Source organism: Rana temporaria, chromosome 3 (assembly GCF_905171775.1).
Source record: "Rana temporaria chromosome 3, aRanTem1.1, whole genome shotgun sequence".
Taxonomy (NCBI): domain Eukaryota; kingdom Metazoa; phylum Chordata; class Amphibia; order Anura; family Ranidae; genus Rana; species Rana temporaria.
The window spans coordinates 252407092-252432138 of NC_053491.1; the positions used below are offsets into that span (position 1 = coordinate 252407092).

General features: G+C 44.1%; 1 protein-coding gene across 1 annotated transcript; it reads right to left on the reverse strand.

Annotated features, from left to right (window-relative positions):
- Positions 1-18368: 18368 nt before the first annotated feature.
- On the reverse strand, positions 18369-24311 carry LOC120930437. Its single transcript, XM_040341623.1, has one exon. The coding sequence runs from the start codon at positions 24138-24140 to the stop codon at positions 20508-20510; it is 3633 nt and encodes a 1210-aa protein (XP_040197557.1). The 5' UTR covers positions 24141-24311; the 3' UTR covers positions 18369-20507.
- Between the last annotated feature and the right edge of the window lie 736 nt (positions 24312-25047).

The following is a 25047-nucleotide window of genomic DNA, read 5'->3' on the forward strand; positions in this document are numbered from 1 at the left end:
TCGCTCCATTCATTCATTCAGTTCACTTAAAGTAATTGGCCTGTGGCAGAGGCCTTCGAGCCAGGTCTGTGAGAGAGATCTGTTCCTCCCAGAAATCCAAAGTGACACCTCGGCTGCCAGGCTTGTGAGAGGGGTCTGTCTGGGGGCACTTCACCCACTCCAGCTAGAGTGGCGACGAAATCGCAAATTGATACAACTGAGAGCAGGACTGCTCTGTTCATATCCAGGCCCGATACCGCATGGTTCCCTTTTCTCTTCATCAGCCTTTCTTTTCCTAATTGGTGTTGATGTTGGCTGTGTTGGTCTGGAAATAAAGCATTGGAAAAACCTTTATTCACTGTCTGGACCTTCGCTCACTACTTTGTTTCTACAATTGCACCCCTGGGCCACATCAGGATAACTTAATATGCCAATCCCAACAACAAATCAGTGGCTCCTTCGGGGGTAGCGCTACACATGGTTTTCCCTTTTATTTGCATTTGGCAGCAGCACCCCTAGGGTTAGTCACACATTAGGGGGGGGTTTGGTTTAATTGTAGTTTTACCACCCCCAATCCTTACCCCCTTTAGCTGCTGAGGCAGAAGCAAAAGGTGTACACATGCCTCAGCAGGAATTAAAAACCCTGTTGCTTTTGGTGGGTGCCACCATCTGCCAATCACAACCCGTTCAAGTAAATGGGGCCACTCTGCAACCTCCCCACAACAGCATGCTTCTGGCAGGGTCCTAGGGGTTAAACTTTCACACTGATGCTCTGGATTGATGGGTCAGCAAACCCAAACCACAATCTAATGGTCACCTGGCCACGATCTACTGGTAGATCAAAATCTACAGATTGTTGACCCCCGACATAGATGATTTAAGTGTAGGAGAAAAAGTTAACAAGAATAAAGGGACCCCAAAATAGTTTTCTATTTTATGTTATTAAATCATGGATAATAGTTTTGTGGTTACTCAAAATAACCACCATGCAACGTGCATAATGACCAAATTATTCACATAGCAACAGAACACGTGCCTTTTTAAATAGTACAGTATTTAAAACAAGACATCAGCATCACCATCAGCAGCTTCATTATTGTCACATTAAACAAGATGATAATGTTCACTGTATTTCAAACGTTCATTAGCTGCGAGACAAACGTTCTTTCTTGAATACGATTGCTATTTTTCGTATATTAAATTTTTGACAGACGAATTCTGTACACATTAACCGAAAATCAGACGTTATGTTCCTGTACGACAAAAATGTTGTAGCCTGCACATTCAGATTTTGTTGTCCAAAAAGTCTGAATCGACTTGTTGAAAGCACTATACTAATGATCAGATAATCTAACGATCGTTAGGCCCCGTACACACGATAGAATCCATCCGCGGATAAATCCGAGCAAATGGGTTTCAGCGGATAGATCCTATGGTGTGTACACTCCAGCGGATCTGTTTCCGCGGATATTTATCCGTCGACTCGCTTTTCAGCAGATCGAATATTTGCTGACATGCTAAACAAATCTATCCGCTGCAAATCTTTCCGACGGACAGATCCGTTGGTTAGTACACAAAATCCGCGGATAAGAACCACGCGCATGCTCAGACAAAATAAGGGGATGGGAGCACTCGTTCAGGTAAAACTCTTGTTTGTTTGTGATATGGCACATTCGTCCTTTTAAATATCTAGTGTGTCGTTTATTGCCTCTTGTTTTTTCTGCGTTCTCTTGCTTGAATAAACCCGTTCTCTTGCTGATGCTATCTATCCAGATGTTGGAACTTTCTTTTTGTCCTCCACATGTCAATGTTTATATGTTTTGGTTTGTAATTTAATGTTGTTTCTTTTTTTTTCCTTTTTTTTTTTTTTTGGTGCAATTTATGTCACCATTCTTTTTTCTTGCATTTTTTTTTTTTTGTGCAATTTATGTCACCATTGTTTTTTCTTGCACATTTTTTTTTTTTGCAATTTATGTCACCATTGTTTTTTCTTGCACATTTTTTTTTTTTTTTTTTTTTTTGTGCAATTTATGTCACCATTGTTTTTTCTTGCACATTTTTTTTTTTTTTTGTGCAATTTATGTCACCATTGTTTTTTCTTGCACATTTTTTTTTTTTTTTTTTTGTGCAATTTATGTCACCATTGTTTTTTCTTGCACATTTTTTTTTTCATTTTTTTTGTTGTGCAATTTATGTCACCATTGTTTTTTCTTGCACATTTTTTTTTTTTGTGCAATTTATGTCACCATTGTTTTTTCTTGCACATTTTTTTTGTCAAGTTATGTCACCATTTTATTTTGGCGTGTGTTTTTCCTTTTTTGTTTTCCCAAGTTGGTACGCCAAATGTACCCCCCCCCCCCAAGGAGTTGGTGTCCTTTCTAAATGACACATATTATTTGCTAAAATGTTTCATGCCTAATCACCACAGTATTAAAACACAATAGACAAGGTATTTCAGTAAATCAAATAACCATTTATTTTGGCCATAAACAAAAATAAATTACCGAGAACGGCAGCACTTGATGAGATAGCAACATACATGCAGACTTGTGTTCCAGACTGCACAGGCAACATAGTCAAGGAGAAAATGGCAAACCTTGAGGACCACATACCGAGAACTAAAAAGAACAACCACAAAAACAAAAACCAGGAGCAGCAGCAAGTGAGCCAATGGAGCCCAGGCTGTGGTAGTCCAAAAAAAACAACGTTTTTGGGGGATCAAATGGAAGGCCGGGAATCATCTTCTCCTGTTCCTTGTAACCCTCCTTGCAGCCTGCATTGCAGCAGATCTTCCACGGACCCGTCCACGGCCCCTTGCAGGTCGGGATGATGTGGCAGCAGGAGGAGGTAACAGGTGTTGGGCAGGATGGGCCGGGTCACTGAGCTCGGTCTCATTGGTCAGCCAGCCCTGGTGCAGCCATAAAAGCACCTGGTTCACCAGGTTCCTGGCACGCCTCTGACCGGCCTCCCCCGCTTGGGACAATTCGTGTGCCACATAGGCACTGTAGGCCTCAGTGGGGTTGAGGGGGGCCCTCATTAAGGCGCTAGCCTCCCGAATCATCTCGAGGCTCTCATCCTCCACTTGCCTCCTGCGCCTCATTAGGCCTGTTTGCCTGACCCGGGGGGAGGGACTTGCCTGGTGGTGCTGACCCTGGGCCTGGGGCCCTCCTGACTGGTGCTGGGCCCGGCCTCCTCCTCCTGGCTGCCAATGACTTCTTCCTCCTGGCTGGCATGCATCTCAGCATCAGTAGCCGAAATATCATGGCTGCTCCCTTCTTCCTGTGGCAAAAAAAGTGACATGTTTTACAATTTGGCACAAGCAAATCACACACATTTTCATGCTCTAGACTGGTTTGTTTTATCTTACTTTAAACTTGAATAGACTCTCCTTCTGATCCCTGCACTTGGCATCCATGACCCCTATTTTTATGCCCATGACTTTTATAGTCCATTTTTTGTTTTGGGATTACAATATCAACTCAATAAACAAACAAGAATTAGCAGCCCAATAAAATTGATACAAATACTCTACCTCATCAGAAGTGGAGAGTCGCAGATTTTCATGCATGCCAGCCAGCCCCTCACCGCGCTCCTCCTGGCTGTGGTGATCCGTGGAAGGTCTGCTGCGATGCCGGCTGGAAGGAAGGCTTGACATTGATCGCCGGCCCTCCATTTGATCCCCCAAAAACGCAAACTCTTGGTAGTACCACAGACTGGGCTCCGTGGACTCGCTTGCTGCTGCTCCTGATCTTTGTTCCCGTAGTTCTCTTCTTTTGGTTCGGTATGCGGCCCTCAGTTTATTAATTTTCTTCTTGACCATCTCGCCTGTGCAGCCGGGAACCCATGTCTGCATATATGTAGCTATCTCATCAAGTGCTGTCGTTCGTCGGTCCCGCTTCGAATACAGGGGATGTTTTGTATCCCAAAGTAGGGGCATTTCCCTATATTTTTCTATGAGTCGAGAAATTATCTCTTTTCCCACGATGTTTTCCATTTTTTGGTTTATTTGACAAATTTCAAGATTAACACTGTTAAACAAAAAAAAATTAAACATTAAAAAATGCACAGCATTCACATTGTAATAATATGTGGCCCCAGATTTATCAAGTACTATGCAAACACAGTGTCTCCTGCAGCTAAAATGATGGCCAGCTCTGCCCCATTGTTGTGACCAAAAATGAGTTCACATGCAGACCCTTTTTGAAATAAGTTTGCTAAATACGTGTAATCTAGAACCATCCACAATTTGTTATATTTAGACCTTTCCTCAAGGCACTATTTCATGTGTACTTAGCATGCCCCTCATCATTCCTGACATATAAATACACTTCCTAATAACCTCTGGCCAACCAACACAGAACAATACTTGCATGATCACAATACACCTGGCAAAAAATACAAATAGGTAGAGCATTCTTCACATCTAGATTTAAGTGATGTGTGAAAGCATTGTGAGAAGTAGATACCGTTTTGGAGACACAAGAAACATAAGTAGCGTTAAAAGGGTGCAAACAACAGACCAAACCCCAATCCCATGGCTCTCAAGTTTATAGGCCTCTGCTGATCCCATGTTGTAATTTCTTACCTTATTATCTCTAGCTCCTCGTGAAGCACGATCAAATAATCTCCGCGTAACCTACGTAAGCACGTCGGTTCCCTTTTATATACTCCGCGTGTGCGTGACACACCGCCTTCGTCTCCATTGCCATGCCCCCTAATCAATGTTAACTCAAAAAATATGGCGTTAACTGTGTAACTTCTGTCAAATGTTCTAATAATCTCCGCGCAAGCTACGTAATCACGTAGGTTCCCTTTAACAGACTCCGTGTGTGCGTGACACACCGCCTTCGTCTCCATTGCCATGCCCCCTAATCAATGTTAACTCAAAAAATATGGCGTTAACTGTGTAACTTCTGTCAAATGTTCTAATAATCTCCACGTAAGCTACGTAATCACGTAGGTTCCCTTTAACAGACTCTGCGTGTGCGTGACACACCGCTTTCGTCACCATTGCCATGCCCCCTAATCAATGTTAACTCAAAAAATACGCCCGGAATCTGCCATCTGGCCATGTGGAGGAGGAGGAAGGAAGAGAGGAGGATGTGGAGGAGGAGGATGTGGAGGAGGAGGAGGAAGGAAGAGATGAGGATGTGGAGGAGGAGGTGGAAGGAAGAGAGGAGGATGTGGAGGAGGAGGAGGAAGGAAGAGAGGAGGATGTGGAGGAGGAGGTGGAAGGAAGAGAGGAGGAAGGAAGAGAGGAGGATGGAGTAATTTTAAATCTGGTAGTTGTGGAGGATGAAGATGACATTGAAGAAGATGATTTTGGTGATTTTGAAGATGGTGGATTGGTGGAAGAAGAAGAAGGAGGAGTCGTGGAGGATGAGGGGGAAGTGGTTCAAGAAGGAGGAGTTATTGAAGATGGAGAAGTGGTGGAGGAGGAGGAAATCGGCACAACATCAGGTCAGTGTCACCCCAGCTTTATAGGGCAAAACAGATGTAGATAGGGTTGCCACCTCATCCCTTTAATCCCGAACACATATGGATTACACATGTTCTGTGGCTAATGTAATGCAGATATGGCACCAGGTGAGTTAAATTACCACCTTTTAATCAGCCACAGAACCTGTGTAATTAATATGTGTTCTGGTTTAAAGGGATGAGGTGGCAACCCTAGATGTATATAGGCCGGTAAAATTGGTAATTTTATATTTTGTATTCATTTTGTAGGGGATGAAGATGCTGTTCCTCATTTTTCTCGCGCAAGTGCGGGAATAATTATCCAGCAAGTGATGGAGTGAAGCAGTGAAATGGAGAATATGCGGCAACAGATGGTTCTCATGGAACAGAATGTGAGAAATGTAATTGTGGAGTGCTGCACCGAGCTGGACACTATGCGGCAAAGAATGGTGGTTATAGAACAAAACTATAAAAACATCATTGACATGATGGGCCGTGTCAAAGACTGAACACCCCCCCCCCCCCCGCCCATCCCCCAACCTGTTTTAATTTTTGACTCAGCAACACGCCAAAATTTGAAGATGCACACACAGTGTGTCAACATGTGCTATCTGCCATCACAGAATATAGAACATCTGTGCTTTGTGGGTACAACCCCCTCCTCGATTGTCAATTAGTTTTCGAGGAAGGGTTTGCTCCCACAAAACACAGACATTGGTCACCCATGATGGCAGATAGCACATGTCGCCATTTTTCTGTCTTTCTATGTTGTAGAACTGACATTTGGCGAATTGCACTGAATGTGTGCATCTTCAAATTTTGGCGGGTTCAGGTGTGAAATCACACCATGACTGTTATTGTGAATGTAAAAGTGACACATTTGTGTTTTCAAATTTTTTGGACATGTTTTATTTTTTGTAGTAAAAAAATGGCTTCCAATCAACAAGCCAGAAAAATCATAAAAAGTAAAAAAAATATTTTAAAATAAACAAATTAGTTAACAAAAAAAAGATTGGGTAACACATCTATCCAAAAAATGTTACCAATCTTTTTTTTTTTACTAAAAAAAAAAAAAAAATTATAATTAATAAATAATTTTAAAAAAATTAATAAAAAATTTCTAAAAAAATATATAAAAATAACAAAAATTTTTAAAAAATTTGTTGAACAAATATATTAAAAAAATGTTAGCAATATTTTTGATAATAATTACCCACAAAAATTTAGAGAAAAAAAAAGAGATCAAAAATCTCAAACATATTTTGGGGAAAAAAAACAAAAATTATTAAAATAAAAAAAAAACATTTGGTTAAGTTTACACTTGGTAAATAGAATATTTGTGTGAAAAATGGTACAATTGTACTATATTGTTTGTGAACACCAAAAAATTAAAAAAAAATTGTTTGGACAAAAAAAAAAAAAAAATGAGAAAAAACACAAAAAAAATTAAAAAAAAAGCCTTGCAAACTAAAAATGTTGGCATGTTTATTACTAAAAATCTTCTTAAAAAACAAGGAAAATGAAAAAGCTGAAAATAAAAAAAGCTTTTCCAAAATCCTAAAAATGAGTGGCTTTATTCTTTTATATGCTGGATACCCAGTTTGGAGATGAGTGAATAATGTGCAATTGTGTTTATTTACTAAAACCTGAACCATACATTTGGCACTAGAAGTGCACTATTTTTGGTGAGAACCAGGAAGACAGATAAAAAGAGAAAAAGCAGTAATGACAAACAACTGTATAAAGTCCAATGGTCTAATTATTTATTAGTTCTGTGAATATTTCTTTCTTTTGGGGGCCGAATTAGAAAGAAATATGATCTGGCATAGCAATGGCCCCCCGACCTATGAAGTACTCAACATATTTGTCGCGTACCTCACGAGCTGATTGGGTGGCCAAGCCAGCGCGACCAGTGTCCAGCCCAGGGAGAGGATCTGAGAGTAGTCTTGCCTCAGAAACGCTGTCGGGTAGGTACGTCTGGGAGTGCCTGCGTAAAAAGTTGTGCAAAATGCAGCAGGCAAATACAATGGTGTTCAATTTATATTCCGCCAGATGTATCGCTGTCAGGAAAAGGCGGAACCGGTTGGTGAGGATCCCAAAGGCATTCTCGACTACCCTCCGAGCCCTGGCCAACCGAAAATTAAACACCCTCCTCTCTAAGGTGAGGGTCCTCTGGGGAAAAGGCCGCATTAGGTGAGGTCCAAGCCCGAAAGCTTTGTCCGCTAGGAACACAAACGGAAGTCCTTCCACATTATCTTCATCTGGTGGCAATGCCAGACCACCAGCTTGTAGACGATCGTAGAATTCAGTCCGTGAGAACACTCCCCCATCTGACAGCCGGCCGTTCTTCCCCACGTCCACATATAGAAACTCATACTGTGCCGACACCACCGCCATCAACACAATACTATGATAACCCTTGTAGTTATAATAGTAGGACCTCGAGTGGGGTGGGGGCACAATGCGGACGTGTTTCCCATCTATTGCTCCACCGCAGTTCGGAAAATCACAACGCTGGGCAAATTGGGAAGCCACAGACTGCCATTCCTGTGGTGTGGAGGGTAGCTGTGGGGACAAACAAATAAAGAGATTTAGTACTTTGGCACATAAACATTGCAAACAAAATACAAAAGCCATCATTGTGCAACATCAACAACATGATTCACATTTCCTACAAGCATTGTGAAGTGAGTATTTCTTTACAAAAATATAGGCCCACTTAATTATCAGACTCCACATCCCTCTGATGATAGAGCAATAAACATTTTTTTTGGGGGGAGGAGGGGGGGGGGGGCAGAACTACAATGGATTAGCCAAAAAAACACCAAAAAATTGGCTAGGTGGGTTTGGGCCTAGGAAAGCATGCTGGACAGGTTTATGGTGGGTAAGGACAAAATATGCAGGTAGGCCCAAAAAAAAAATGTAAAGGTTAACAACATGCATGGGGAGAAAAGGGAACATCCAACACACAGCAGATTACAATCTCATGGTTATTAGGGAAGAAAAAAATATTAGACTTTCTCACACATTTCAACAAAAATACATTGTGGGGTTAAAATGAGTGAACTTACCTTAATATACTCCTCCTTCAAAACACGTATGATGGCAGTACACGTCTCCGGTATGATGACCCAAAGCGACTGGGGAGAGATGCCTGTCGAGAACTTGAGGTCCTGCAGGCTCCTCCCAGTCGCCAGGTACCGCAACGTGGCAATAAGCCTCTGCTCGGCCGTGATGGCTTGGCGCATCACAGTGTCCTGCCTCGTGATATAGGGGGACAGAAGTTCCAGCAGACGGTTGAATACGGGGTCCGTCATGCGGAGAAAATTCCTAAAATCATCAGGATTATTCTCCTGGAGTTCCCTAAGCAGAGGCATATGAGAAAACTGGTCACGCTGGTGCAACCAATTCTTGGCCCAGAAACGCCTCCTCCCACTGTTCCTGGCCAATAAACAGGTTCGCTGGACATGGCCAGAAGCAATCCCATAACCAGCACCAATTCGTGAGAATCGACGCTGCTGCTCCATCATGGCTTCAAACCGGCCGGCTGGTCAGTCAAGAACACACTCCAACAGAAAGCACCCCCAAATCCAGCACAACCTGCTAAGCCCGCACAACAAACAGATACGAGCGCACAGTACGCAGAAACATGCTGAAAGCCTGTGCCCGAATGCCAACTGCGAACCCACAAGCAAACGCACTGAATCAGAGAATACCTACTGTCAAAACGCGGAGACTGAAAAGCACGAATCGGCTCTAACCAAACCTTGACTAGCACACGGTAACACGGAACTAGCAAAAGCGGAACAGAGGGCGGCGCCGTTGACTTTGGTCTTCCCCTTTATAGTGACGTCTTACGTGGTTTACGTTGCATACGTTCTGGTTCGCGGAGATTTTTTGGCGCTAGTGTGTACGTTCCAGCGGACCAACAGATAAATCCGCCGATCCGCTGAAACCGATCCGCGGATAAATTTCAGCGGATGGATTCTATCGTGTGTATGGGGCCTTAGTCGTTGGACATTTACCTTATGATATTCGGATTGTGTGTACAGGCCTTTAGATTTCTTGGATATGTTAGAAATCGTGTCAATTTTTTTTGTCCTTGTTGGAGCACTTTCTCCTGTTTTATAGTGGCCATATACACTTCGATAAATTATAATTTTATTTCCTGATTGCTCTCTCCCGATAAGAATAATTGATCTGCAGGGCACAACACTTTGAATCAACATGCTACACACAGGGAATCGGATTTCAATGGATGGTTGGAGGATACAATTTCATCCCTGTCTTCACCATTCAATCTCATTATCCACTCAACTGAAATAGAATCAAGTGTATGACCAAAGCATCTCAGTGCTGCCGATCAATGTAACAACATTTGATCTTTTTTTGTCTGGCCAGATTGACTCAGTTTGATTGAATTCGATCAAAAACAAGTCTTATGCCGCGTACAGACGGTCGTTTTTTGTGATAGAAAAAAAACACGTTTTATGTGATGAAAAAAAATGACGTTTTTGAAACGTCATTTTAAAAAACGACGTAGCATACACACCATTGTTTTTTCAAAATGCTCTAGCAAAGCGCGGTTACGTTCAGCACGTACGACGGCACTCTGTTCCATTCAGGCTCACTTCATAACTTGCTTCTGAGCATGCGCGGGTTTCAAAACGTTGTTTTAAAAGTCGTTTTGCCCACACACGGTCATTTTAAATGACGTTTTTAAAAATGTTGTTTTTTTTCATCACAAAAAGTGATGGTGTGTACGCGGCATAAATCATTTAGGATGGAAGCTATGCCTGTGCAATTGTTTGCTGATTTGATTGTTCTGATCGAATCACACAATGATCCAATAAAATTGATACTTGAATGGCCATTATTAGAGACACAACAGAAAGTTCGATTAATTCTCTCAAATGCGAGGGAAAATCCCCATATACAGTTGTCACCAAAACAAAAATTACCATTGCAAGTTTTCCCTTTCTGTTCTGGTGACAACTGCAAAAAAATGTATTTCCCATCAGTTAAGACAATGGTCACCAGAAGAAATAGGGGCAAATCATTTTCCCAGTGTAGATACAGACAGCAATAAAAACTTGACAGGAGATCTAACCCTAACCTACTCTATCCAAAAAAAAAACAAAACATTTTTTTTTTGCTTTAGGTGGATTAACCACTACAAGATTTAAAAATGTTAGCGTTGAAGTAGGATGATTTTTTCTCTAGAGATAATAACTATACCTGTTGATTATAAAAAAAAAAAAGATATTTTCATAACTGGAACATTAACTGAAGTCAAATGTTTGTCTAATCATATATTTGGCATTTTAGTAGCAAAGTACTTGATTATGGCTTGCCCTCTTGTGGATCAATTGTGAAACACAATTTGTTTCAGCTGGTAAAAATGAAATCAAACGGTATAATTTTGTGCATTTCAAAGAATTAGTCTAAGGAGGGCAGCAAAAAAATATATATGTTTTTTTTTTTCTCTGTTTTACACAGAAATGCGTCTTGCGGGCCAAAAGCTGCCCTTTGCTTGCCTTTATCCAGCCCTTGGGGAATTGTTGTTCCCACTGATATAAAGCAACACTTCTCCCACTGACACCAATGATGAGACTAGGGAGTTATTTACGAAAGGCAAATCCACTTTGCACTACAAGTGCAAACTACAAGAGCAAAGTGCACTTGGAAGTGCAGTCGATGTACATCCAAGGGGGACATGCAAGGAAAATAAAAAACAGCATTTTAGCTTGCATGATTGGATGGCAAAATTAGCAGAACTTCCCCTCATTTCAGATCTACCCCTCAGATTTAAAGCAACTTGTGCAATTTCAAGTGCACTTTGCACTTGTATTTTGCACTTGGATTTGCCTTTCGTAAAAAAAAAAACATTATTTCTTCCCTGACACCAATCATGAGACATTATTCCTCCCACTGACACCATTAATGAGGCGCTATTCCTTCCATTGACATCAATGATGAGGCAATATTCCTCCCACTAGTACTAATGATGAGACACTATTCCTCTCACTGACATACTTGTCAACTGTCCCAGTTTTTCCAGGATAGTCAAGCTGTTTAGTAGGCTGTCCTGCTACAGCTCAGTCCTGGGCTTTGTCCCAAGAGCAGGGCTGCAGAGACTGCAGCAGTTTTGTTACTTTAAATAAATACACTACCTGATGGGTATCGGATCTCCTTTCTATCTCCCCCAGCAGTCTTCTGCACTCTTGCTCTGTGCCCTTATTAATTCAAAATTTTACCTTGATCTCCAGTGCCCTCATCTAAAAAAAAAAAAAACAGGGGCAGAGCATAGCTACTGTTAGCTGCTGCTGAGCAGTGTTAATTTACAGAGCTCTGTCTACTTCCGCAATCCCTGCCCAGCAAGCACCGAGCCACCAATCCGAGAGTGCCAGTCCACCAGATAGTGTGAGTGAGAGGCGAGATGAGCGGCACTGTGTGCATTACAGGCCTGAGCCTCCTTCTGAGTCCTGACACCGCGCCAGGTGCCTGCCCCCTAGAGGCAGAGCAGACTGTGTGAGTGCAGACTAGTGCAGTACTTTCCATTACAATAGTACAGGCACAGCAGGCCTGAGGCCTCCATTCCCCTCAGACGGCCACTGTCTGTCCAGAGCTCACTGTGCAACAGTGCAAGTGCAACTGTGCAGATCTCCTCTGACAGGCTCAGCCTGGCAGTGGCATCCAGGCATGGGCGTTGGAAGGGGGGGACTGACAGGGGTTGGACCCCCATGTGTGCCTCCAAAAAGCTCAAAACTACCCAGGTTTTCCAGATTCCAGCGGGAGTTTCAGCGCAGAACAGTTCTGGAGTGGGGTCTGCACTACCCCTATGTCCCTCCTGACATCATATACATCATCAAGGACTCCCGGAGAGAGTGGGAGGACCTGCAAATCCCTAAGCCTCTAAGGGTGCCAGATTGTGAGGAGACCTGGGCCGGCTTTTAGGACATTCAGAAGGAAAGGGGGCTGAGGAGAGAAATCCACAAAGACAGAGTTGCGGTCGTGAAAGCAGGACAGCCTGATGGCAGTATGAGAAGACTACCTAATCCCAATTTCTACTCCTGAAAGACTGCTGGAGTGTGCATCTCACAAGTGGAGACTGTTGCATGCAGGGCTGATCCTAGGCAGGTGCGTGGGGTGCTGTGCAACCAGGCGCCACAGAGGTGGGGGCACTGGAGTGCCAGAGTGCTCCCCTCCCTCCTCCTCCCCCTCTCCTTGTCCATGTCCAGAGGCGGCTGTCTCCGCCGGTCACCGCTGCCGCCACTGTGTTTCCTGCCCAAGCCCGTCCCCCCTCCCTCTTCCTGTCAGAGGAGGAGAGTGAAGCAGCAGCTGTCTCTGTGTGGAGAGAGACCAGCCGTGCAGTGACGTCGCTGGGGGGCGGTCCGTGCATGATGTGTTCTCCTTGTCCGTGTTAGGGGATCATCTCTGTGTTTGAATCGTTGCCATAGAAACATTTTAAAAGGGGAGGGGTTGGTAAGATGACCACGCCCATGTGGGGGCGCCAGAAATATTTTTGCACCCAGGCATCTGTGACCCTAGGATCGGCCCTGGTTGAATGGACAGATTGGAGATTGTTGCATGTGTTACTTTTGTTTGTTTCTTTGCAGACTAGGCTGGCCTGCCACCTTGATTTATGCCAGATGGATTGTCCACTCTGATAGACTCATTGAAGCCTAGGTTTGGACACTTACTTTTTTTTTTTTTTTTGCCAAATGCCTGATGACCAAGAAGGGGCTCCTCTTAACAGGGACTCTAAAAAAAATTGCATGCTGTTTCTGCCAGCAGGTTCAATAACCCCCTGCTGCCAAAAAAAAAAGGGTGTGTATAGTTGTTTATTTTCTGTCAGTGGGATTATAACCCCCTGCTGACAGAAAACGTGTACAGCTAGTCGTTAGTGGTAGGATTTTGTACCTTGTGTTCTCTCTGTTTAGCAGGTGTCGTGGACGGAAGCTAACCCTGCCAACATTGGACAACATTTCCCAGCAGGCAGAGGGCGTTGAGAGGGACGTGCTCTTGCTCTTTGTATACAGTTTTTTTTATGTGTGATACTATGTTTGTTGCTGCAGGGACATGCCATGGGGACAGGCTAGATGTTAGGGGGGTGAGTGTAGCACCCCCTAGCGTGGCTAAAGTGCTAGTAATAGACTTTTTTTGTTGTTAATGTAGGTACATTTAAGCTTGCAGCCAAGCCTGTGTGTTTTTCTGGGTCAGGGTTTGGGTGACTCAGGTTAGGATGGATGACTCAGCAGTAGCATCTTTGGTGACTCCTCTCTGCTTTTTGAAAATGTGGAAAAGGTTCCATAAGCAGTTGGTAGGGGCCTAGGAGAAGCTGGCTGGAGTGTTCTGAAAGCCCTGACCAATCTCCAACAGATGGGTTAGCAGGGGGCAGGCCCCTTCAAATACTGAGGGTCAGCCCAGTTAGAGCAGAGTGGAGTTTGGGTGGAATATGGAAATGGAGTGTTAGGCTTCCCAGTCTGGGGGGGTGAACTTAGGCCTGGGCTCAGGTGTGGAAGGGACCCCTTCTCATGACCCATGGAAGGATCCTGACCAGTAGAAACAGGAGAAGGGGAGGACAGCAGAAGGACACTGCCGGGAAATTTTCCAGGGAGGGGAGTGTTACAGTCAGAATACTGGGAGGCATGCCTGAAGGGACTAAGTGCAAACAGTCTGGAATGGATGCAGATTCAGTATGAAAAGACTGTGGAGAAGTAGCAAGGATTGCTAAAGAAAGGGGCAGCTGCAGCCAGGTGGACTAGCAGTGCCTGAAGATGTGGTACTGGGAGCAGTAGCCAGATTAATAGGACAGCTACCATCAAAGACCTCTCCTTTTGCTACACTACTAACTAGTCTGCAGTCCCTGCCTGCAAAGGGCACTTGCTATGGTCTGATTACGCTCTTGTCAGACCACCCTATCAGTGCTAGTTGGTCCTGGGAGATACTGTATGTTTCTACAATAAACTCTGTGCTGGAGGTAGAAGAGGAGAAGCGTGTATATACTGGATGTATATAGTGAGTGTCCCTGAATAGTTTCTTACTGATCAAGTGGGCGTCCCATAACAAACCTTACCCCATCCAAGTTCAAATCCCCCAAAATAAAAATAAATACAAAATAAACTGCAAGGACTGTTTCTTGTCTCCAGAGAGAGTGGGAAATTCATGTGGTGGGGGTAGTGCTACATATGTATACAGTTGTGCTCATACGTTTTCATACCCTGGCAGAATTTATGATTTCTTGGCCATTTTTCAGAGAATATGAATGATAACACAAAAACTTTTCTTTCACTCATTGTTAGTGTTTGGCTGAAGCCATCTATTATCAATCAACTGTGTTTACTCTTTTTGAATCATAATCACAACAAAAACTACCCAAATTATTCCTGATCAAAAGTTTACATACCCCAGTTCTTAATACTGTGTATTGCCCCCTTTAACATCAATGACAGCTTGAAGTTTTTTGTGGTATTTATGGATGAGGTTCTTTATCTTCACAGATGGCAAATCTGCCCATTCCTCTTGGCAAAAAGCCTCCAATTCCTGTAAATTCTTGGGCTGTCGTGCATGAACTGCACGTTTGGGATCTCCCCAGAGTGGATCAATGATATTGAGGTCAGGAGACTGAGATGGCCACTCCAGAACCTTCAATTTATTCTGCTGTAGCCAATGACAGGTTGGCCTTGTGTTTTGGATCATTGTCATGTTGGAATGTCCAAGTATGTCCCATGCGCAGCTTCCTGGCTGATGAATGCAAATGTTCCTCCAGTATTTTTTGATAACATACTGCATTTATCTTGCCATCAATCTTGACCAAATTTCCTGTGCCTTTGTAGCTCACACATCCCCAAAACATCAGCGATCCACCTCCGTACCTTTCATCATAGGCCTTGTTGACTCCTCTCCAAATGTAGTGTTTATGGTTGTGGCCAAAAAGCTAAATTGTGGTCTCATCACTCCAAATGACTTTGTGCCAGAAGTTTTGAGGCTTGTCTCGGTGCTGTTTGGTGTATTGTAAGCGGGATACTTTGTGGCAGCCCATCTTTCTTCAAGTGGCTCCTTAATGTGCATCTTGAAACAGCCACACCAGATGTTTTCAGAGAGTCCTGTATTTCACCTGAAGTTATTTGTGGGTTTTTCTTTGCATCCCAAAAATCTTCCTGGCAGTTGTGACTGAATATTTAGTTGGTCTACCTGACCGTGTTTCGGTTTCAACAGAACCCATAATTTTTCACTTCTTGATTAGAGTTTGAACACTTCTGATTGGCATTCCAAATTCCTTGGATATCTTTTTATATCCCTTTGCTGTTTTATACAGTTCAACTACCTTTTTCCACAGATCCTTTGACAATTATTTTGCTTTCCCTATGACTCAGAATCCAGAAACATCAGTGCAGCATTGGATGAAAGATGATTGCCGGAGAAAGCTGGGGGTTACCCAATGATGTGGACGAGAGACCCCGCCTCCTTTAACGCGTCATGGGGGTTTCATGTGGAGTGGAGACTGGAGCATCGTTGGAGCATCGCTGGAGAATGGATCACCGAGGGACATTTTATTTTTTATTTTTTTATTTTTAATAAAGGACTTCTCCCAACTGTGTCTGTGTGGTTTTTTAACTGTTTGACACTTTCTTTTGTGAAATGGTAGGAGTACAATGTACTCCATTACCAATTCACATGGGGGGGGCAGAATCTGGGGGTCCCCTTTGTTAAAGGGGGTTTCCAGATTTCGATAAGCCCCCCGCCCGCAGACCCCCACAACCACCGGGCAAGGGTTGTGAGGACGAGACCCTTGTCCCCATCACCCCATCAACATGGGGACATCCTTCCCATGTTGAGGGCATGTGGCCTGGTACGGTTCAGAAGGGGGCCACTCTCTCACCCCCCCTCTTTTCATGCGGCCTGCCAGGTTGCGTGCTAGTATAAGGGTCTGGTATGGATTTTTTTAGGGGGCCCCCGTGCATTTTTTTTATTTTGGTGCAGGGTTCCCCTTAATATCCATACCAGACCTGAAGGGCCTGATATGGAATTTGGGGGACCCCCATGCTTTTTTTTAATTTTGGTTTGGGGTTCCCCTTAATATTCATACCAGACCCAAAGGGCCTGGTAATGGACTGGGGGGGGCTTTTTTTTCAATGACTTTGATCTGTATTGTCGGTACCCTACAATTCATGAATAGCTGCGAGTAGTTTTAAATGACTTTTTGTCCTTTAGAAATGACATTTTGTGTAGGGACTGTTCTTAGCACGGGAAACATGCGCTACTTTACAGGCATTCTATACACACACCCCAGGTACGAAATTTAAAGGAATATTTCACTTTTATTGTTTCACTTTAAGCATTATTAAAATCACTGCTCCCCAAAAAAATGGACGTTTTTAAAACTTTTTTTTGCATTGATACATGTCCCCTGGGCAGGACCTAGGTCCCCAATCACTTTTTATGACAATAACTTGCATATTAACCTTTAAAAATTAGCACTTTTGATTTTTCCTGTTCGTGTCCCATAGACTTTAATAGTGTTCGCGTGTTCGAGTAAATTTTTTGGTGCGAACAGAACTGGGGGGTGTTCGGCTCATCCCTAGTGCACAGCAATACACATCAGTGTGTGCTGGAAGTTGGCCAGCAGGAGTGGGATTAAATTATATGTGCTTGCCACTTCTGCCTTTAACACCACCCCAATTACTGACACCCACCTCCAGCCACTGACACCTACACCCCCCATTAAGATACACCTGCTTATTCTACAATAAAGTTGTCCAGCAGATTTGAGGTTAAATAATGTGTGCGCTACTATCTGCTTTTTACCTGTGTACATCACAATCAGTTGAATGCAAGTAATGGAGTTGTGGTAAACAGTAAACTCATTTTGGGGTGTCTATTTTCCAAAATGAGGTCATTGTGATGGTGTTTGTACAATCCTGGCATTTTATTTGTTGTGTTTGAAAAATAAAGTAAGGGTAACAGTATTTTTTTTTTTTTTATTTGTAGTTTACTTTTTTTTATTTCTACATTAAAAATAAATAAACAGTGATTATTAAATACCACCAAAAGAAAGTTATGTCTATGAATAAGTAATAAAAATTCATTTGTTACATTGTTGCATTACTGAATCATTTTAAGTCAAACTATCAGGCTCAGTTGACACTTTTGTGACGTGAAAGTCGTGCAACTGACAGTGCGACTATGCTAGGCGACTTCCTAATGACTTGTTAACAATTTGCTGGTGACATTGGTTTAGATTTGTAATGATTCACTGATATAATCTGTGGAAATAAGCAAAGACAAACGAACACACACTCACTCAGCTTCTGGGGGCTGGAGCTGTAGGAAAAGGCAGACACACACACAGATGCAGGGGGTAAAATGTGAGCAGATGCTGATGGCAATCTTCTCATTCTTAGCTTTATTCTCCTTATGTCGTCACAGAATACACACCCATCAATCCCTCCCAATAACCCTTTACTCCACCCAGTTACCCTCCCATTCTGTTAATCCACATGGCAAAGTCTTTGTTCCATCATAAATGATAGGGGTTTCTCGATCAGAACTGCAAGGATGTAGTGAGGTGGGCTGGAAAGGGGCATGTCCAGGGCAGGAGGAAGGATATTCGTTGGGAAATAGTTCCAGCAAATTGCCCATTTAGAAATCCATACACAGGAAACCAGCATGTTGCCTTTTAAGGGAAAAACAGTCCAGGCTACAAATTCCTTTTCCATCTCCAAAAGGCAGGATGTAGCAAAGTCACAATTTCCTCTTGAAATGATCAGGAATGCAGGGAAGAGTGAATTACAATGGGGGATGGGGAAGCTTCATTTGAAAAGTCCTCTGCTTCTTAATTTGGAAAACAGTTCTGCTTTTCACAAAACATCAAATCCCTTTAAAACAATCTCTGATAGAACTTATCAAGGAAAATAAACACTTATTGTGATACATATATTTCACACATGCATAAATATACTTATATATAAAAAGGTATCAAAAATAATATGAAGAATAATACTAAACATTATTAATAATTCTAATATAAAGATTAGCACAGCTTATCAAATAGGCATTATTACAGAAATCTATCACAATCCCCCCTATAAGGTCTATTTGAAAAGCAACATCCCTACATTCTCTTTGCCCTTTCTTTCACTTGAGAATGTTGTAAGCAGTCTCAACAGTCAAGGATGGTAACAGAGGATAAGGTCCTTCTTCTACTTTCTTCAATGAATCTCCTATTTCACCCAAATTTACAAAAGTAGGAGTTACCTCTTCAGCTGCTTTCCCTAACAGTTTCTTTATACAGGGCAGAATACAATAAAACATCACCACAACCAATATAACCAAAATCAAAATTGCTATACCTATTTGAGTACAAATGCGTTGCCACCCTTTCATCCATCCAAAATACTGGTCCCAGGGATCTGTCAACCCAGAATTTCTTTTTAATTCTTTGGAGAGTTCCTCTAATTTCTTAATGGCCAATGTTACCTTGCCATTCGGACCTGTATTGTCCGGAATGTACGTACAACATGTACTTGTACCAGGTAAGATTTTACATACACCCCCCTTTTCAGCTAATATCATGTCTAGGGCCATGCGATTTTGAAAAGTCATCCGTGAAGTGGCTTCTAGTTGTTCAGCTATTCCCTGGAGTGCATCCCTGGTGTAGTTAACAAACCTCTGTTGGTTATAGTAAATATAATTAATCCAATCCACATTCTTATTTATGGTGATTAAGGGAATCAGGGACTCAAAACCGGCAGCTACTTGATCTCTAGCTTTAAACTCATCCGGGACCCCCCTTGGAACCCCTATGGCATCTATATATACATGAGGGTCAAAACTACCTGCTGGGGCACTTCTACGTTCTCTATTGGGGTGCTCCCCTTGTGTGACTAGGTCCTCTACAGAAAAGATGTGCAAGGGCATTATGACTTTAGCAAGTGCACATTCCCCTGTCCATTGGTCAGTTAATTTAGCCCTAATTTTCATGTCACCACAGATCCAATACACATCTCCCAGAGATTGTATTTGATTTTGAACTAAATCTGCAGATACACTACTGTATGAAGCACAGTAACCCTCAGAGAAGTTACCTAAGAACCTCCCTGCTCCCTGGTATTTCCTATAACATGTGTAATTACCGGGATATATAGTGATACCTTCCCCAGGCCTTGCTGTTTGAGTTATTATTGGGTATTCCTTTTTCCATGTCTCACACTGGGAGTGATCAGTAGTAGTGTTGGTAAACAGGCTCAGAAAACACTCCTCTTGAGTAGGAGGTATGTTTAATGGTACTGTTCCCAAATGTGGTTTAGCTCCACTGCATACGTAACAATTGGATCGGTTATGCTTCAATGCACTATACCTCATCCATTCGAGCCACAAGTTAACATCCGAAAAACCAGTCTCAGCTGCCATTGTGTCTTCGAATGTGGGATCTGCTATGGCCTCTATTTCTCCTAGGGTGGTTTTATGTACCTGTACCTCAGGGGGATCACTTAAAGCTTGTAAGGCCTGCCATTCAGGTGAATTATACATGTCTTTAAGTTGGAACGGTACTATTGGTCCCCTATCCCCTACAGGTAATGGTATTGGTTTCCTATCCTCTTCACTATACCGTAACCCCATATTATATGTGCCTGCATCCCCAGGACTGGGATTCCTTATGGTTAGGGTAAGTTTCATGTTATAATCCGTCTCACCAGCATACCATAAAGCTGATTTTCTCAAGGTTAGTCTGTCAAGTAATGGCTCCCCATATTTGTCTTTTTTACTCAGAGCATGCTGTGGTCTGTTTCCCCAGTCATCACCTGTATTCCAACCCACAGATCCCCAATCATTACAATCTTCAGTTACATCACATAGATATATGTCTCCGCGGACACTAAACACCCGTCGGTTCGTATGACACCAATACCACGCAGCTGGAGGATATATATCACAGTAATCAAATATAAAGGTAGTCACATGTGTGTCTGATGAATTATACCAGAATTGCACTATCTGTTCTGTTTTTCTAATAGCCACCTCCTGTGTGTACACCACTGTCACTGTAAAAAGAAGGATATATAACTTCATTCTGATGCGGGTAGGTCACAATCCTCAGGAACTGGAGCCTTTTTGCAATGGGATGCGTGTATCCAAGTGTTCTTTCCGGCCAACTTTACTGAAGTAGCTGTTGTCAGCAACACTTGAAATGGACCATCATATCTTGGCTCTAGAGAATGTTTTCGGAGGAACTTCTTAACCATCACCCAATCCCCAGGAAGTATGCTGTGAGTACCGGTATCTAAATCAGGATCTGGAATGGAAGAATATACTCGTGCATGGATATTAGTTAATTCTTTGGCCAGAGCCGTCACATAATCTACCAAAGTATCAGACTGTAATTGCAACTGTTGCGGGTAGTAACAACCTAACCTGGGAGCTGTACCAAACAAGATTTCAAAAGGGGACAAAGAATACTTCCCTCTCGGGGAGTACCGTACACTGAATAAAGCTATTGGCAAACTTTCTGGCCAGGACAGACCTGTATCTTTGGCCATTTTCAACATTCGGGTTTTAAGTGTCTGGTTCATTCTTTCCACCTTCCCACTACTCTGAGGATGATAAGGTGTGTGAAATGCTAACGTGGTACCTAGGGCCTTCCATATCTCTTTTGTAATAGTAGCAGTGAACGCAGGACCTTGATCACTTTCTATAACCTCGGGTACCCCAAATCTGCAAACCACCTCCAAAAGTAACTTTTTAGCTGTGGTTTTCGCTGTCTGATTTGCAACTGGATATGCCTCGGGCCATCCTGAGAACATGTCTACAACTACCAGGGCATACTCGAATCTACCACTCTTTGGCATTTGTATGTGGTCGATCTGTATTCTCTGGAAGGGGTAGAGTGGTCTGACTGAATGTTTCGGGGGAGTTTTCTCCAGCCTTCCGGGATTGCATGCTAGGCAGGTGTGGCAGGACTTGCAGTACTGGTTAGTTAAAGTAGTAATTCCTGGAGCTACATAATGTTTGTTTATGAGCGAGTTCATCAAAGTCTTTGAGAGATGGGTTGGCCCATGGGCCCACTGTACCACAGCTGGGTACAAAGCTCTGGGGAGACATGGGCGGGTTCCTACAGTCCAAAGGTCATTCATCCGTACTGCTCCCATCTTATTCCACGTAGTTTTCTCTTGGTCTGCAGCGTCTGTTTGAGTCTTTTTAAGTAGGTCTGTGTGTACCGCTTCTGGTTGTGGATGGTGTATCCCCACAAAGTCTGTGGTTTGAGCCTCTAGAGGGGTCATGGCTGCTTGTTTTGCTGTTTCATCGGCAAGGTAGTTTCCTCTGGCTTCTGGTGTGGTTCTCTTTCCATGGGCTTTAACCTTGAGTATTGCTACTTGTTCAGGGAGTTGGAGTGCTGTCAGCAGTGCATCTATTGCCCTTCCATGCTTCACCGGGGTACCGGCTGTAGTCAGGAAGCCGCGAGTCTTCCATATAACTCCAAAGTCTTGGGCAACGCCCAGTGCGTACCGCGAATCAGTATAGATGTTTGCTGTTTGTCCTTCTGCAATCTGGCAGGCTACTGTAAGGGCATAGAGCTCAGCCTCTTGAGCAGACATGGATGCTGGGAGCGAGGCGGCTTTCATAACTACAGTCTCTGTGGTAACCGCATATCCTGTATGGTAATTGCCGAATGAATCTGCAAATCTGGAACCATCAACATACAAGGTGAGTTGAGGATCTGGGATCGGTGAATCCAGGACAGAGGGTAAATGGGTGGTTTCCGCCTTCATGAGTTCAAAGCAATCATGTTCATATTCATCCAAGGTAGGGGCAGGTAAGTCTGTGTTCTCTTCTTCCTGTTCGTCCAGAGACATATCACGATTTCCCCCCTGGACAAGAGGAAGAAGTGTAGCGGGGTTCAGCTGCTGGCATCGAAGCAGTGTGACATTGTCAGGCAGGAGAAGAGAGCATTGCAACCGAAGGTGCCGAGCAGAGGAAATATGCTTGGGCTGCACTTGATTCAAGATGGCAGAGATATCGTGAGGGGCAAGCAGCTGTAGGGGATACCCCAAAACAATATCTGAAGTTTTGTCCAATAGGGCCTGGGCAGCAAAAACAGCTCGGAGACAAGATGGGCCTCCTCTAGCGACAGAGTCCAGGCGGGCAGAATAGTAACCAATGGGGCGGTTACGGAGTCCATAACTTTGTGTCAGCACCCCTGAAGCGTGTCCTTGGGTCTCAGAAATAAACAACCTAAAGGGCTTTCCATAGTCAGGAAGACCAAGTGCAGGAGCAGTGCTGATCGCCTTTTTCAAAAGGGAAAAGTTAGTAAGGGCTTCTTCGGACAATGCAAAGGGGACACACGGCAGGTTGTCATATAGTGGCTGCATGAGAAGGGAGGCCGCAGGTATCCAGGCTCTGCAATAAGAAATCAGTCCCAAAAAAGCATGTAGGGCCTTAGCGCTGCTGGGGGGTGAAAGGGCTTGGATGGCTTCAACGCGCTGTTGCGTAATGTGCTTCGCGCCATGAGATATGCAATGTCCCAGGAAAACAACACGGGGAGAGCACCACTGTAACTTCTCTTTCGAGGCCTTGCATCCTTGTTGAGCCAGGTACACCAGAAGGCTGACAGAAGATTGTTCCGCTGTTTCCTGAGAGGGGGCACAGACGAGCAAGTCATCCACATATTGAAGAACCACAACCAGGTCCGGGTGGGGGTTAGGCCAGTTGGAGAGGATGAGGGACATGGCCTTGGTGAACTGGTTGGGTGAGTTCTGGGCGCCTTGAGGGAGAACACCCCAGGTATACTGCTTTGAAGCATGTGTGAATGCAAACAAGTACTGACAGGAGGGGTCCAATGGGACACTAAAGAAGGCATTTGCTAAATCGATGACAGTGAAAATCGTTGCAGATGGGGGAACCCCTGACAGAAGAGTGTGTGGATTGGGGACAAGTGGTGTCTCCAAAACGGTGGCCTCGTTCACTGCTCTAAGATCCTGTACTAACCGAAACTTATCCGGGTGACCCTTGGGGGTCTTCTTCTTAATAGGAAACAATGGGGTATTGCAAGGGGAAGTACAGGGTATCAGGGCACCATTTCCCAACAAAACTTCAATTTGCTCAGAAATTGCCTGAGTCTGGACAGGTTTGAGGGGGTATTGTGCCCTTCTAGGAAGAACAGCTCCTGGCTTGAGAAGGACTACCACCGGGGGAACTGACAACCTACCTACATCCTCTGGGCCAGTGGACCAGAGGCAGGAGGGTATTTGATCAAGGAAATGGTCAGGGATAGATTCCGGCGGGACCTGCAGGGACATCAGGATGGGGAGGGAACATAATGCTGACGTGTCACCCTCACTCAGGGCAGTGGACACGGAGATGGACCCGTCAGCATTATACATAATGGAGGCCTGAAGCCGGGAAAGAACATCCGCCCCCAAGAGATTGAGGGGACAGGTGTTCGAAACCACAAATCTAGCCAACAATGCGGGGGTAGTACCCACCTGTAGAGGTCTCGTGAGAGGGCTGGACCGAGACTGACCGTCCACACCCACGCAGGACACATCTATAGAGGATAAGTAGGAGGGGTCAGGGATTTCTGCCTCCCGAATGACGCTACGACAAGCCCCTGTGTCCACCAGAAAGTTGGTGGGGCGGCCCTCTATTGGGATCAAAATATTTGCTAGAGGACCCGCCCCTGACCGGGTTGTGGCGGCCATCATTGGAAGGGAAGGGGAGGAGGCAGAAGACACAGGGTTGCCGTATTCCTATGCGAGGGGTTGAGGGCGCTCCCCTCGGGGAGAAGGAGGAGGGAAAGCCCTGGCATTTGGACGCTGATCATACCTGTGGTCAGGGTATTGATCATACCTGGAGTCCGGGTATTGATCATACCTGGAGTCCTGATTCCGATCGTATCTAGAATCCTGGTTTCGATCATATCTATGGTCAAACTGGTTCCGATCATACCCATGGTCATACTGGGGGGGGTTACGGCTAAACCGTCTGGGGGCCCTACAGTCCCTCCGGTAGTGACCCTGAACCCCACAATTAAAGCAAGTAATCATAGGTCTCCGAAACAGGCTGGGAGCCACAGCCAGTGGGGGGTCGGGAGCCACAGGTAGTGGTTGGGCGGGGGCTACAGGTAGTGGTTGGGCGGGAGCTACAGGTAGTGGTTGGACGGGAGCTACAGTCATCAGGGGCGTCACTTCTGGGAGTGCTTGCTGTACTTCCAAACCTCTTGCAACAGGCAATAAGGCGTCTAAGGATAAAGTCCTATACTCTGGGCGGGCCACCATCAGTCCCTTCCGTAATGGTTCTTTCAAACCTGCGACGAAAGCACTTGACAGCATCTGGTAATGAGTTTTGGTATGTATAGAAAATCCTAGATCATTAAAGACCTGATTGAGTCTCATGTAAAACTTTTCCACCGACTCTGTCGGGCCTTGTGTCACATCCTGAAAGCTAGTGGACTGATCTGCTAGTTTACCCCTAGCCCAGTCCTGCAGCTGTTCACAAAACACAACCCCCGAGTTATATGAGACGTCGGAGTCTAACCGGGAATCATTAAAACATTGCTCCATTAAGGGCCAGTATGCATCCCCCGCTTTAATTTCACACAAGCTAGCTAGG